General features: G+C 32.2%; 1 protein-coding gene across 1 annotated transcript; it reads right to left on the reverse strand.

Moving 5' to 3' along the window:
• Positions 1-344: 344 nt before the first annotated feature.
• On the reverse strand, positions 345-7401 carry LOC143250331 (uncharacterized). The gene is made up of 5 exons (XM_076500781.1): positions 7264-7401; positions 5205-5267; positions 2444-2552; positions 2043-2319; positions 345-554 (listed from the first exon to the last, which is right to left on the reverse strand). The coding sequence occupies exons 3-5, from the start codon at positions 2461-2463 to the stop codon at positions 345-347; spliced, it is 507 nt and encodes a 168-aa protein (XP_076356896.1). The 5' UTR covers positions 2464-2552; positions 5205-5267; positions 7264-7401.
• Between the last annotated feature and the right edge of the window lie 5517 nt (positions 7402-12918).

Consider the following 12918-nt stretch of genomic DNA (forward strand, 5'->3'; position numbering starts at 1 on the left):
TGTATAATAGCTGTTACATTTAAATGGGCGAAAAATATGTACACAAACATTTCTTTACTTTTGATTTAATATTATAAACAAGTTTTAACATTATATATTGTAATAAGTAATTTACATCAATGTAAATAGCTAAATTACTATGTAAGTTTCTGCTAAACCAATAATATCAATGATGGTGAATTTAAAAATTTTGTGCAATTTTGTGAGTATCAATCCCATTAGTGTAACTGTTAGGAGCGGAGATAAAAGCCATCTTGATTTCTCTTAACTCTAGAGTGAACATATCAACAATGGCTGTTTTATAAATTCGTTTATTAATTTTATTTCTCAGTTTTGAAGAAAAATCAGATTGGTTTCCGAACTTTTCCAATGATAAACGTATCTTGGCTGTCAGAATTTTCAATGAGAATAACAACCTTTTTTTTTCGATGTCCTTGTGTACTCTTTGGTTTAACGACAATAAGTTCATCGTAATTGTTCACATTTCTAGGAAACAGAGGTCGCTGGATATATTCTTTAATAGCTTTTCCTTGTTTTGACGCTGGTGTTTCTGTCTGAAGATGTAGAATATAGTTATGTTTAGTGGTGCAACAATCAAAATTTGAGCAATAATTTTACTATAACATGCATAAAACCAAATAAATATTTCTATAAAAATTATAAATTATGAAATTGGTTTCAGTTATCTCGTAAATGTTTTCTGGAAACTAGAAAAACTATTTCAAACATTGTTTCACGCAGTAAATAAAGAATGATATACAGCAGACAATAGCTTAAATACTGTTTTCCATTTATATTTTACACGTTCACAAAGGATAACTAGATTGTTTATATTATTGTCTAGACAAGATGAAAGTACGGTAACAATTAAATGTCAAGTGTTCCACTCAATTTATTGTTATATAACTAGACAAAATGAAAGTGCGGTTATAATTAAACGTCAAGTGTTCTACTCAATTTATTGTTATATAACTAGACAAGATGAAAGTACGGTTATAATTAAATGTCAAGTGTTTCACTCAATTTATTGTTATATAACCAGACAAGATGAAAGTACGGTTATAATTAAATGTTAAGTGTTCTACTCAATTTGTTGTTATATAAATTAAACATGAAAAGTTATGCGATCTGAACTTCAAACGACTGGTTATTTACCTTATGTTACAGAGAGAAACAGTTTTCAAACTGTCTTATTTTTTTGATACTTTGGAATAAATCACGCACCATATTGCGTTTTAAAACAATCAATAATCTTGGTAAAGTCCAAAAGAAGAGAACTGGATATTTCACTAAATGTCTTTCAGACCAATGAAAGTTGGCTAACAGTCAAAAGAAGAAAAAAAACTGTTGTAAAATGTCTCAAAGCGTCATTAACAAGATATAGTAGAACCACTTGCAACTAAATGGCACAAATACACTGGTACTTGGCAAAGAAGGTCCCAATCCACCTTTAAAGCAGGTTGCCGTTATATACCGATTATGTGTAACCTGATAATATCTGAATCAGATGTTCAAAGCTCCAACATGACGTCATTTCATTGTACATACAGTTAAAAAACGAAATAAAGTGAGCAATATGAGCGGATATGATATATTATGGTGCCACTAATGTACAAAATAATACGCTTTTATTATCAGTAGTGGTAGCATGTATGTGAATGAAAAATCACGAAAGGGCATTCTGATCTTTATGTTTTCCAGATGTTACTAATGCTGTGGACATCAGTAAAGGTAATGCGAACTTCTTACACAATCATATATTGTTACGATTGGCTCTGGCTTCAGTTTAATGGATGGTAATTGTCTTCCAACATGTACTAAGATTGAAGAAGACGTGATTCATCAATTTAACTAGCATATAGACTTATTAGACCTCAATGGTATCGAACATGTATAGGTCTATTTTGGAGAAAAAAAATGCACGCAAACGACTCTGAACATTAAAGAACGAATCTTATTTTTTTACTGTAAAAATGTGAATTTACTTGCATCAAATATTAATTATAACGTAAGATGAATAAGAACTTAATTGAATTTCGAACCAAAGAATTTCTTTCTCCAAGGTCGTTTTCATATATCGTCTCCAGGGTTGTTCGTTTGGCCACTTTTTGCTTTCTTGGTATATTAGTTTTTGTCTTCTTAACATTTTTTGCAGAGTCCTTCTTCTCACATTCAGGGATCAGTGGCATAGCCTCCAATATATCCAATTCATCAGTGGTTATCTTTTCAGCACCAGGCTGTTTGTGTTCGACACGGTTTTTCAAAACATTCCGTTCTTCCCGAGGTTTATATTTCCAGGCGTAGAAAACACAAAGTACGCTGCATGATCATTACAGAAAATAAATAAATAACAATCACGTGTTTCAAGTCCATTAAAATACATATTGTAATTAAATAAGCTATGGATAATGCGTCACAGTTAAAACTTGCAGTCGTAACTTACCACAAAGCACTAAGACACATCAAAGTGAGTGCTGTCCGCCAAGCACATTTTGGAACTGTAAATTTTGAAGTCAAGTGGAGCGTAGCCTTCGGAACCACTTCAATTCGATCTTAAGATAGAAAGTCGTATTTAAAATCAGTTTACGTAAAACCGAAAAATAAAACTTCAAATGTAAGTTAACAATAATAGTAATGTGTATAATTCTTTAAGTTCAACAATAATCTTCATTAACATATTATAATTTCAATTGAATAAATATGAAATTTCTTACATTTATAATATATTTTCATATTAAGCACTGATAACAACCTTTACAATTTGACAACTGTATATATACATTTTTTCTTTACACGTTAAACAGATAATTAGCAAAGAAAAATGACGCCTGTTATATTATTTGAGCTCCTTACTGGTAGACAAATGGTACATTTATATAATAACCACAACTATATAGTTATATAACAGAAAATCAGCTAAGTTTTCCAACATATTTACATTAATAGAGAATACAACAAGAAACCGACTGACTTTCCATTCCAAACACACGTGATCAGACTATATAAGAAAAATCTCGACATTTTTTACGATAATTGACATATTATACCACTCAGTATAACACAGTGAGTTAAATCAATTTCGATTCATTAAAACTGTAAAGACGAATAACACAAATTAAACAAACTGTCTTTCCATTGACTACTTAATAAAGTCAGTTTGTTTAATCGGTATTTACTTGCTGTGCTAAGTTTTATAAATAACCACTTCACTTATTATGGTGCATAATTATATTTTACTATCGAATCCCAACCACTGAATGGTAGTTTCTGCGTCTTTACAACACTATTAAAAACAGTAATTTTTACAAATTTCTCTTTACTCTAAATTTCCCAGAGAAATAACGAAACCATTTTGACCACAAACACTGAACGTCATACGTCACTGCTCATGAAGTTTTTCGTTTACTTGGTAACAATTGTTTTGAATAGTTTTATTGAGAACTCATGAGACGCTGCTAACGTTTTGATATTCCAATGTTATTTTAAACTTATAGTAAAACATTTGTTTTGCATTTGAACAAATTACTGTATTCTATTACAGAAACGAAATTATGAACACAAAATAAACATATTAAACATAGATTTAAGTTATGTTTTGGGACATACACTGTTTTAGTTAAATATCTTTAGGTCTTTTTTAGTAATAATGTTTTGTTTCTTTTTCAATTTCGCGGATAGCTGAACGAGGGCTTTCAGCGTTAGCCGTTCCTCATTTTGAAATGATACGAGGGCTGTTCAAAAAATACGCGGACTGACGTCATAAAACTAAATGTACTTTATTTAGAAGTTACAGGTTGGGACCCCTTCAAAGTATTCTTCTCCCCAACGCACACTCTTATCCCAACGGTGTTTCCACTTGTTGAAACACTCCTGTACGCTTCTTTTGTAATGTCCTCCAGCTCCTTCGTCGCATTTACCTTAATCTCAAGAATCGTCTCAAATCTTCTTCCTTTCAAGGGTCTTTTGAGTTTCGGGAACAAGAAACAATCGCAAGGAGCAAAGTCAGGTGAGTAGGGGTGGAGGGATGGGGAAGAACAGTGATCGAGTGTTTGGCCAAAACCTCACGAGTTCTGAGGCACAAATTTCGCAGCAACGCGATGCATCTTCAATTTTTCGGTCAAAATCTCGTAACAAGATCCAACTGATATCCCACACTCTTTAGCAAGCTCCCTGACAGTCAGACGTCGATTTGTCCGCACCAGGGTGTTGATTCTGTCGACGTGTGGGTTGTCAGTTGACGTGGAAGGAGGTCCAGGACGCTCATCATCTTCAATGGACTGTCGACCATTCTTAAAACGTTCATGCCACTTGAAACATGCCGTACGCTTCATAGCAACATCACCGTAAGCCGTGTTAAGCATAACAAAAGTTTCAGTCGTAGATTTTCCAAGTTTAACACAAAATTTCACAGCAAGTCGTTGCTCTTTCAGGTCATTCATTCTGAAGTCCGCCAAACGAAAAAATCGCACTTCACTTAAAACCGCGCAGCTAATACACAAATGAAGATATCTGCAATCCGGAAATGGCGTCGTAATCTGCGTAAACCTAGCGACACCAAGCGGATTCCCCTGGAACCATCTGGAGCCGCGCAATTCAAACAGTTCGCGTATTTTTTGAACAGACCTCGTATACTGGAGGTAAGACAGCTATTCAATACTATTTGTCGTAAATGTTTCAGTCCATCTTTAAAAACGAGTAGTAGGATTTCCCAGTTAAAGGAAAGCTTTTTAATGCATTAAAAACCATGAAAGTTATAAAGAAGTGTCTTAATATAACAATCTGTTTGAACAAAAATAAACATTTTTAAAATGTTAAGAAAACAATAAAAGAAAACTTTAAAACCCTTTTGTTCCATTACTTCTACAAAGATCTTTATTATCAGCTCCTTCTTCATCAGTAATTTTATCTCCAGAACAAGGTATACAGGCGTCAGCAGCAAAAGATGTCATGTAAGTCCCTCCTGGACACGGCAGGCAGTGAGTTTGGGATCCGTTATCATAGTGTCCAGGAGGACATGGATCTAAAAGCGTTAAAAGTACATAGCTAAACATTTATTTACCCAGTGTTATTTTTTATTGTTCTAACAACGTCTTTAGCGTCATAAAACGTATTTGTTTAATTAAAATTCCATATTTTTAAAAGTCTTTCATTTATTTGTGTTTACTGTGAACAGTTTAAAGTAATTGAGTGTCATGTATACTTACAACACCTGTCAGCATCTCTTCGGTATCCCCGAGTACAGTTGAGATTCTCGGCTGGAACATACACTGGGGAAAACAACAGAGCGTTAATATTTTTGTTAGCACGTTTTGTGTCACCGTTGGAATTTTAAGGTTTTTCACAATGAGCACGACGCACTAGTTATAATATTAATTATGACTCACTCTGTAAAATAACAACATAAATGTTACCTATCGTGAGAAAAATAAAACGTGTCAAAACAGTTTCTTAACAGTAGACTTTTGTTTCTTTATGTACTTCTTAATGGAGTTAACTAATGACACTAATCACACAAACTTGGAAATTTATGAAATTACACACGATCTTTTTTGTTATTGGTACATTTGATTTCTGTTGGTGTTTCCCCTGTGAAATTCTTAGTTGTCACAGTTAAACGTTAAACTGTTGTCATGGTTTATGTTAATATCAGTTATGAAAATACAGGTTTTTTTGGGAATATTACGTTGGTAAAATGTATCAGTACATGATTGTGTCTTGCAAAAACAAAATATCAAATAATATCCTCATAATGCAGAAGTTGCATGAAATGCATTCCGAGAAAATTTTTCATTTGAAGTTAATATAAAAGCAAATAATTTTTTTGTGGATTTATCAAGATAAATAATATTGCGATCTAACACCTTTCACTGTAAATTTAAAGTATTGTTTATTCAAAATACTTTCTTAAAAAACTTCGAAGATATAATTTGTATATTTACAGTTCACAAGACTTTGCTTCAACATTCACAAGTTGAGTTCATTATATCAAAATAACTTTGGAGCCTCATCACTTCTCTCTACAGGTTTACCATAATGCATCTGGTCTCTGATCACATAGAAATCTATAATTACTACATCAGTGACGTGACTGGTAAGTGTGTGTGTGTACAATAACATGCATATCTATCTAATTACTCAGCGGTTAGAAGACTGGGATATTTTTTACGTACTGTCGCCTGGGACACTTCAGCGTTTTTTATCCTGACATTTGTGTTCGTACGACTTGTTGCACGTCTTTTATGAACTGTTCTGGCGAACCAAAATTATTTTCTCGATGCTCTTAAGTACAATAAATATCTTTGTTTCGAAAATTTAAATTCTCATTTGAATATATTTTCATATTTGGGCATATAAAAATTTACATTGGAAAGGTCTGTTACAAACCTTTCCCAAAAGCAACCAATTTTCGGTTCAATCACACCATTTACGAAATGTTAAGCAATTTCATAAAGTTGTTCTGATAAATTTTGTTCTACCGTGACTTACAAATAAATATCACAAACATATAGTAAGATTGATAAAATATTGGTTATCGAATTTTTAATCACAATTAAACTAATTTCAAATGCTTTACAAACGATAATTAATGACAGAATTAATTTTCATTTTTCTTCGTATGAACATTCCGCTTGGTTATTTACAAATAAGTAACACATAAATATGAAATTTTTATTGCGAAATAATTAAGTTAAAAGTGATACTATTGTCATCATAATCTTATGTATACATGGGCAATATAAATAATTTTGTAGTCAATACACGTGTAAAAACGGGCACATTTACATAATGTCTGAATAATACAACATATGAATCAAGATTTACAGGTACCTATACTAAAGTTATACAAAGATGTTTAGAAGTACTTTTTCGAGATTTGCGACTGAAATATATAAATCCCTTTCAAGTATCAGCCCCCAAATATATTCCCCCCATCATGTTTTCGTTGTACATTTTCCCAAGTCACAAAAGCAAAGTTTGAAGAGAACAGGCCTTTTCCATTTACTTTAGCCATAAGCAATTAGGAAATGATATTTTGTCCCCAGGAACAAGAAAAAGTAAAAATTTTGTTACATACTGTATTCTTACGTATGCACAGGCAATTATTTTTATAATCAATACACATGGTGAAATATCAAACGAAAAGGTTATGGCTGAAAGAAATTTAAAAGCAAGATGGACGATTCAGATTTAGATGTTATTTCTATTAAATTACTATCGTTTAATAAATAAAAATATGGTCTACAAAAAAAACTTTGAATTTACCTCTGACATCATGTTTGTAATCACCTTCACGATTTTTGCATGTGTAAATTCCCGCGTCTACAAATTGCACGTCGGTTAGCACTAATTTGCCACCGTATTTTATTTGCGTTCTTTCATTATTAATAACTAGTTCATTGCGATTTGAGTACCAAATAAGTGGTTCTTCTCTCCCTCTTTTATAAGCTTGGTTTGAACATATTAATGTAAGAGTAGAACCACGTTCAGTTTCGTAGACGAATTTAAAACCTGAAACAAGCAGGAAACTACCGAAAATATAAAATAATTGAGTGTAATTAGCCATTGAAATCTCTCTGAACTGTACGCTTTCTAAGTCACTTTCTGTATTGTTTCTATGTGAAATATCAGTGTTACTATGCTTACAAAGAATTCTTGTTTGAATGACGTCATGAACTGAAGTGGCATTGTTAGGTGGAAAAAGTTGTACTAACAATAATGATTGGTGATTTCAAAGTGTATTGTTTTCTGTTATTGGTTGAAGTGAGAAATTATAATCATGTTTATGTTATGCAGTACCAACTCAAGTAATTTAGATTTAAGAAACAATAACAACACTTGCCTAAGATTTCAATTTGTAATTTAGTTAAAGCAAATAAAATTTATTCGAAGTTTTGCTTAGCAATTTCTTTTGACAATACAAGTCTTGTCGGTATTTATGATATCAACCACAATAAGACTGCTAACAGATCTCTCATGACACATATAAATTATAATTGAGTAGTTATAAATGTATAAACATTGTAACCATATTTAAATTTTTAAAAAAATCAGTTAAAGAATATTCGAATATATAACTTATGTGACAAATACTGCATTCCATGGTGTTATATAGGGATTAATAACTACAATTAACTGTATCAAATATTCTGTTCTTCAAAACTAATAAGATTTCATTAGTTTGTTTTTGTTTTGAATTTCGCACAAAGCTAGTCGAAGGCTATTTGTACTAGTCGTCTCTAATTTAGAAGTGTAAGACTAGAGGGAAGGCAGCTTGTCGTCACCACCCACCGCAAACTCTTGGGCTACTTTTTTTACCAACGAACAGTAGGATTGACCGTCACATTATGACGCTCACACGGCTGAAAGGGCGAGCATTTTCGGTGTGGCGGAAATTCGAACACGCGATCGTCAGATTACAAGTTGAGTGCCCTAACCACTTGGCCAACGCACAAATCTAAGCAAGACCTATTTGCTCTAGCTGTCCCTACTTTTCTTGTGACAAACTGAAGGGAAGACGGTTATTCGTCAACACCATCCTCATGAAAAAATCTAAATGTTTGAGGAGAGGTTACTCAAAACAGATTACTGGAAAAGTTTCACATTAGTTAACAGATACAGCGATACGGTGTTTATTTATTTATTTTGGTTTCAACTCATTTGCTTTTGCCTTTCCTACCATTTGTACTATAAAGGAATTGTTGATCGAATAAAATCAAAGGACATAACCTCATGATTAAACCAGGCCGTTTTATTGGTATAACTCTAATTAAGTTTCTATTATTTTATATATCAAAACACTACCTTACGCATTTGATATGTCTGTTATATCTAGAATAATAAAAGAGTCCGTCTGTGTAAGTGACAACTATATATCGTACATCATTCATCATTCATTGACCACTCCTTTCCATCAAGAAACATAGGGCCGCAATCACTTGCGGATTCTCAAAAGGTATTTAAGTGAGTAGGTTGTTAGCCAACTGCATCGAGCCGTCACTTATTTAGTAGTGTAAGACTAGAGAGAAGGCAGCTAGTCATCACCACACACCGCCAATTCATGGACTACTCTTTTACCAACGAATAGTGGGATTGACCGTCACATTATAACGCCCCAACGGCTGGGAGGGCGAGCATGTTTAGCGCAATGCGGACGCGATCCCGCATAGTAGGGGTTTTATAGTGCAAAGTACAGGGGTTACTTGCAATTTTTACACGTTAAACAAACCATACTCTTCAAAATGGGGTAAAAACTCACATTGAACAAACTGTTTCCATTCATTCTAACGATTTTCTTCGTCGTTCTAATTATGACAAACGTTACTCAACTGATGTTTCCAAATGCTTGATGGGTGTTATAATATACCATTTCTCTAGTGTCAATCAAACAAAAATAGCTTAGTAAAATAACAGCAATTTATACCACACCTCTAAGAGTTCAGAAGCAGTGTATCGTTTATTTATGTCCACTTCAAGACACCTGTCCAGGAAGTCTCGAAACACTGGAGACAAGTTATCTTTATTCTCAATGTTTGGTTTTCCACTTTTTGATATCAAATCAAATACCTGAAAAAGAGTGCGACTTGATGACTAAATCAAAAACCTAACTTAACAGTGTGTACAAATATTTGGATAATCCTTCCTAATGATGCCTAAATATTACTAGAGATATACCTTTATACTAGTTAAATAACACGGGTGAATTAGCTAGTGTGTTAGTGTTTATTTATAGGAGGGTTAACAAAATGGTAGTGATACTATTGCAGAAAATACTATAGTTTAAGAAGTTGAAATATAATAATATAACATGTACATTCAATAATTAATTGTTTGTTACTGTATACAGTTTTCACAAATGTTCATTGTTGCTTCATCGTTCAACTGTTCATCATTATCTTGAATACATCTTCATGTTTGAATAATGTGAAGTCTTGTTTTTGTCTTTATTATAGCTATTCCCTTTAGTTGGTGAAAGACATTCTCGACAAAGCGTACGATTGTGTTTTAAAGTATAAATATGTAGCTTTTAAGAACTTGGATATTGGCTGTAATTACTAGTTACCAATATTTACCATGTCACTATTTTCCTAATGATAAGGAGGTTGACCATTGACCATTTCAATGGCTGTTATACCAAGGGACCAAATTTCAACCTCAGGTCCATACTCTATCCTTCTTACTAACTCTGGAGCTATCCAGTGACGAGTTTCAACCAATATTGTTCGCTTAATTTGTTTTGGGGAGAGCTGAACACTTTTTCCGAAACAGCTATATGATGGAAAGAAACAAAAATAAAGTGACCATGTGAGAGAAAAAGAAAACATAAATAACTTGTAAATACCTGCTAGTCAACATATTAATAATATATATATGTTGTCAAGTAATCTATGTTAACATCAAATTATTACAGACAAGCTAAAATACTTAGAAATGCTTGTGTTCACTGAGTCATTATATGTTTAAGCACTTATCTAATTTTATGGTCCAATCTTTCCCAAATAAAATGTTGTAACTTTTAATATCTCTATAAACTATATTGTTGAGATGAGAAACTTGTATTGCCTGGAGTATCTAAATGAAATATTCATTTATTTAAAAGTTAAATCAGTGGGCTTGTTGTGTTCAATATTTTATATATATATATGTATTTCTTGTGATAGTTGGAGACAACAACACAAAAATTAATTAAACCAAAAAATATCAAAGTTTCTGAACATTAATAAAATACCAGAATTACTTTCATCATGTTATTTGGTTGATATATTAGTTGTTTTAACATCTGTTGCCAAGAGGTAAAGGATCTTACAAACATTCAGTATAAAGCTGGCCATGAATAAAGTGTGGGCTTTGTAGGTTGACACCCACAACCTTGAGTAACTACCTCTGGGTAATTTTAAACTTAAATTATTTTTGAACTAAAGCATTTGCTTTTATGTCACCAATGTTTTTAATGAAAAATGAAGTTCTTTAATATTCTCCATTTTTGTTATTTATATATTTCGTTTTATATTTACAGTACAGTATTAAGCAATACTTTCATTGCTAAGTAACATGACAAAAGCCACTTCAGGAAAGTACGATTACCAAGACAAATTGGTTTTGCTATGTATTATATGTTATATGAACGAATGTACCGAGCAACTGTCTTGTTTTTAGGTCGATATATTTTGTGTGATCGAGGTGGACACGGGCTTCCTTGTATGTAATTCAAAGATCACATATGACTCAGATTACTGGTGGGATGGCATGAGCCCCATCTCATAATAAAATGGCATGCCCCCAAAAGGGACCCAGACCACCTCTGCTACATGACTATGTGATTGTAGATATTCTGAGCCTATTTCAGCATAAAACTACAACCTATATAGTTTTCTTGCTCAGGAACATGACATAAAACTCATTATTGGAAAACATCTTCACCAAAATGTATTGACTATTTTATATTCGTGAAGTTGTTATACAAGGTACCACTTCTTTTCTTTTGCTACCTTTCCACATAAAAAGAATACATACACAGGTGTATAAGTACTAATACTCAGATGCATACCGTCGAGATCCACTTAGCAAGGGTGCAAAATGTCACATTTCAAGGTTCTTTCCTTTTAGAGCTATGGTGGCCACACACATACACAGATACACACCATTTTATTATTATAGATAAACAATGCTCAGCATAATATTACTTGCACAACATGCACAGTAGATTTTTCATGTTTCCATGTAATCTTGAAAGACTAGACTGTTATCTGCAGTAGTTTTTAAATATATGCTCTTGATAACTTTAATTAGTTTGTGATTTTTTGATAAAATCAATTCTATAATTCTAAATTTTTAACCCATTTTCATGCCAAACCACTTTGTAAGTTTATACAGTATGTATTTCATTTGAACTATCAGTTTTTCTTAGAAAGGAAACGTGAATTTGTAAAGACCACTTTTATACATTTTGTTAATTCTTCAATTTCTAACTTTTATTTTTCTACGTCAAAAGATGTTTTTCGTTTTTGATGTACACTCATTTTATATATTGGTAATTAATGCTGTAATCTGTTTCTCATCATTTATAAAAGATTACATTGGACTGTATTTTGTGTGAGAGACTTAAAATTTAATAATTTAATATTTAATACACACTAAACAATGTTTACAGTTTTGTAGATAAAGCTACATTTTACGGTATTGTATAAGCTGCTAATAATTTAACACACTCAACCTTTCTTGAATAAAATAATTTCAACAACCACGTATAAAACATTGTGTGTAAAACATACCAGGAAGATGAATCAAGCATATTAAAAACTACAGATGCTCATAAGAGATAACATACTGGTAGAAGCTGAGAATGGAAATATAAAGTTATTGTGTCAAAAGCAAATGTGGCTGCATCCTCCCACACTAAAATTATTGCGTATTATTTATAATGATAATTTAAACAAAGCAGACCTCTGAGAGTGATATGTAAAAATATTCTTAAACTTGTAGGGTTGCTTGAAATTGTCCACTTAATTAAATAAAAACAGTACGTTAACCTACACTCTATAACAGGTAAGATTAGAAATATAAGAGAATTAACATGTACGTCACACAAAAACACTAACCCAGAGTTCATCACCATCAAGAAAGTTATCCACTATATTTGGATGTTTATATTTCTGCATTATTAAAAGTCGGTAATGATAAGTTCTTTTCTGGGTTGTTTGGTTACATTAATTTTTCGGCATGTCTGGCAGGGATCAAAACAAACCCTGAGCACCTCATTTTACCTGTGAACATTGTATAAAACTTTAGAAGGAAAGATGGACAATTTTTGCTTGTTTGAATAGCAAGATTTTATAATATAAAATTTTGGATATTTTAAAATTTAAATATATTTTAATTTATTTTTTAATTCCAATATTATAGAAAAGTATCACATATAAA

This window comes from Tachypleus tridentatus, chromosome 5 (assembly GCF_004210375.1).
Source record: "Tachypleus tridentatus isolate NWPU-2018 chromosome 5, ASM421037v1, whole genome shotgun sequence".
NCBI lineage: Eukaryota > Metazoa > Arthropoda > Merostomata > Xiphosura > Limulidae > Tachypleus > Tachypleus tridentatus.

What these genes read in the sequence shown, in the direction of transcription:
- LOC143250331 (XM_076500781.1), bottom strand. Translation starts at nt 2,463, where the DNA reads ATGTGTCTTAGTGCTTTGTG. An exon ending in ATGTGTCTTAGTGCTTTGTG is followed by an intron (nt 2,320 to 2,443) that starts GTAAGTTACGAC and finishes ATGATCATGCAG; the next exon opens with CGTACTTTGTGTTTTCTACG. An exon ending in TTGGAGAAAGAAATTCTTTG is followed by an intron (nt 555 to 2,042) that starts GTTCGAAATTCA and finishes CTACATCTTCAG; the next exon opens with ACAGAAACACCAGCGTCAAA.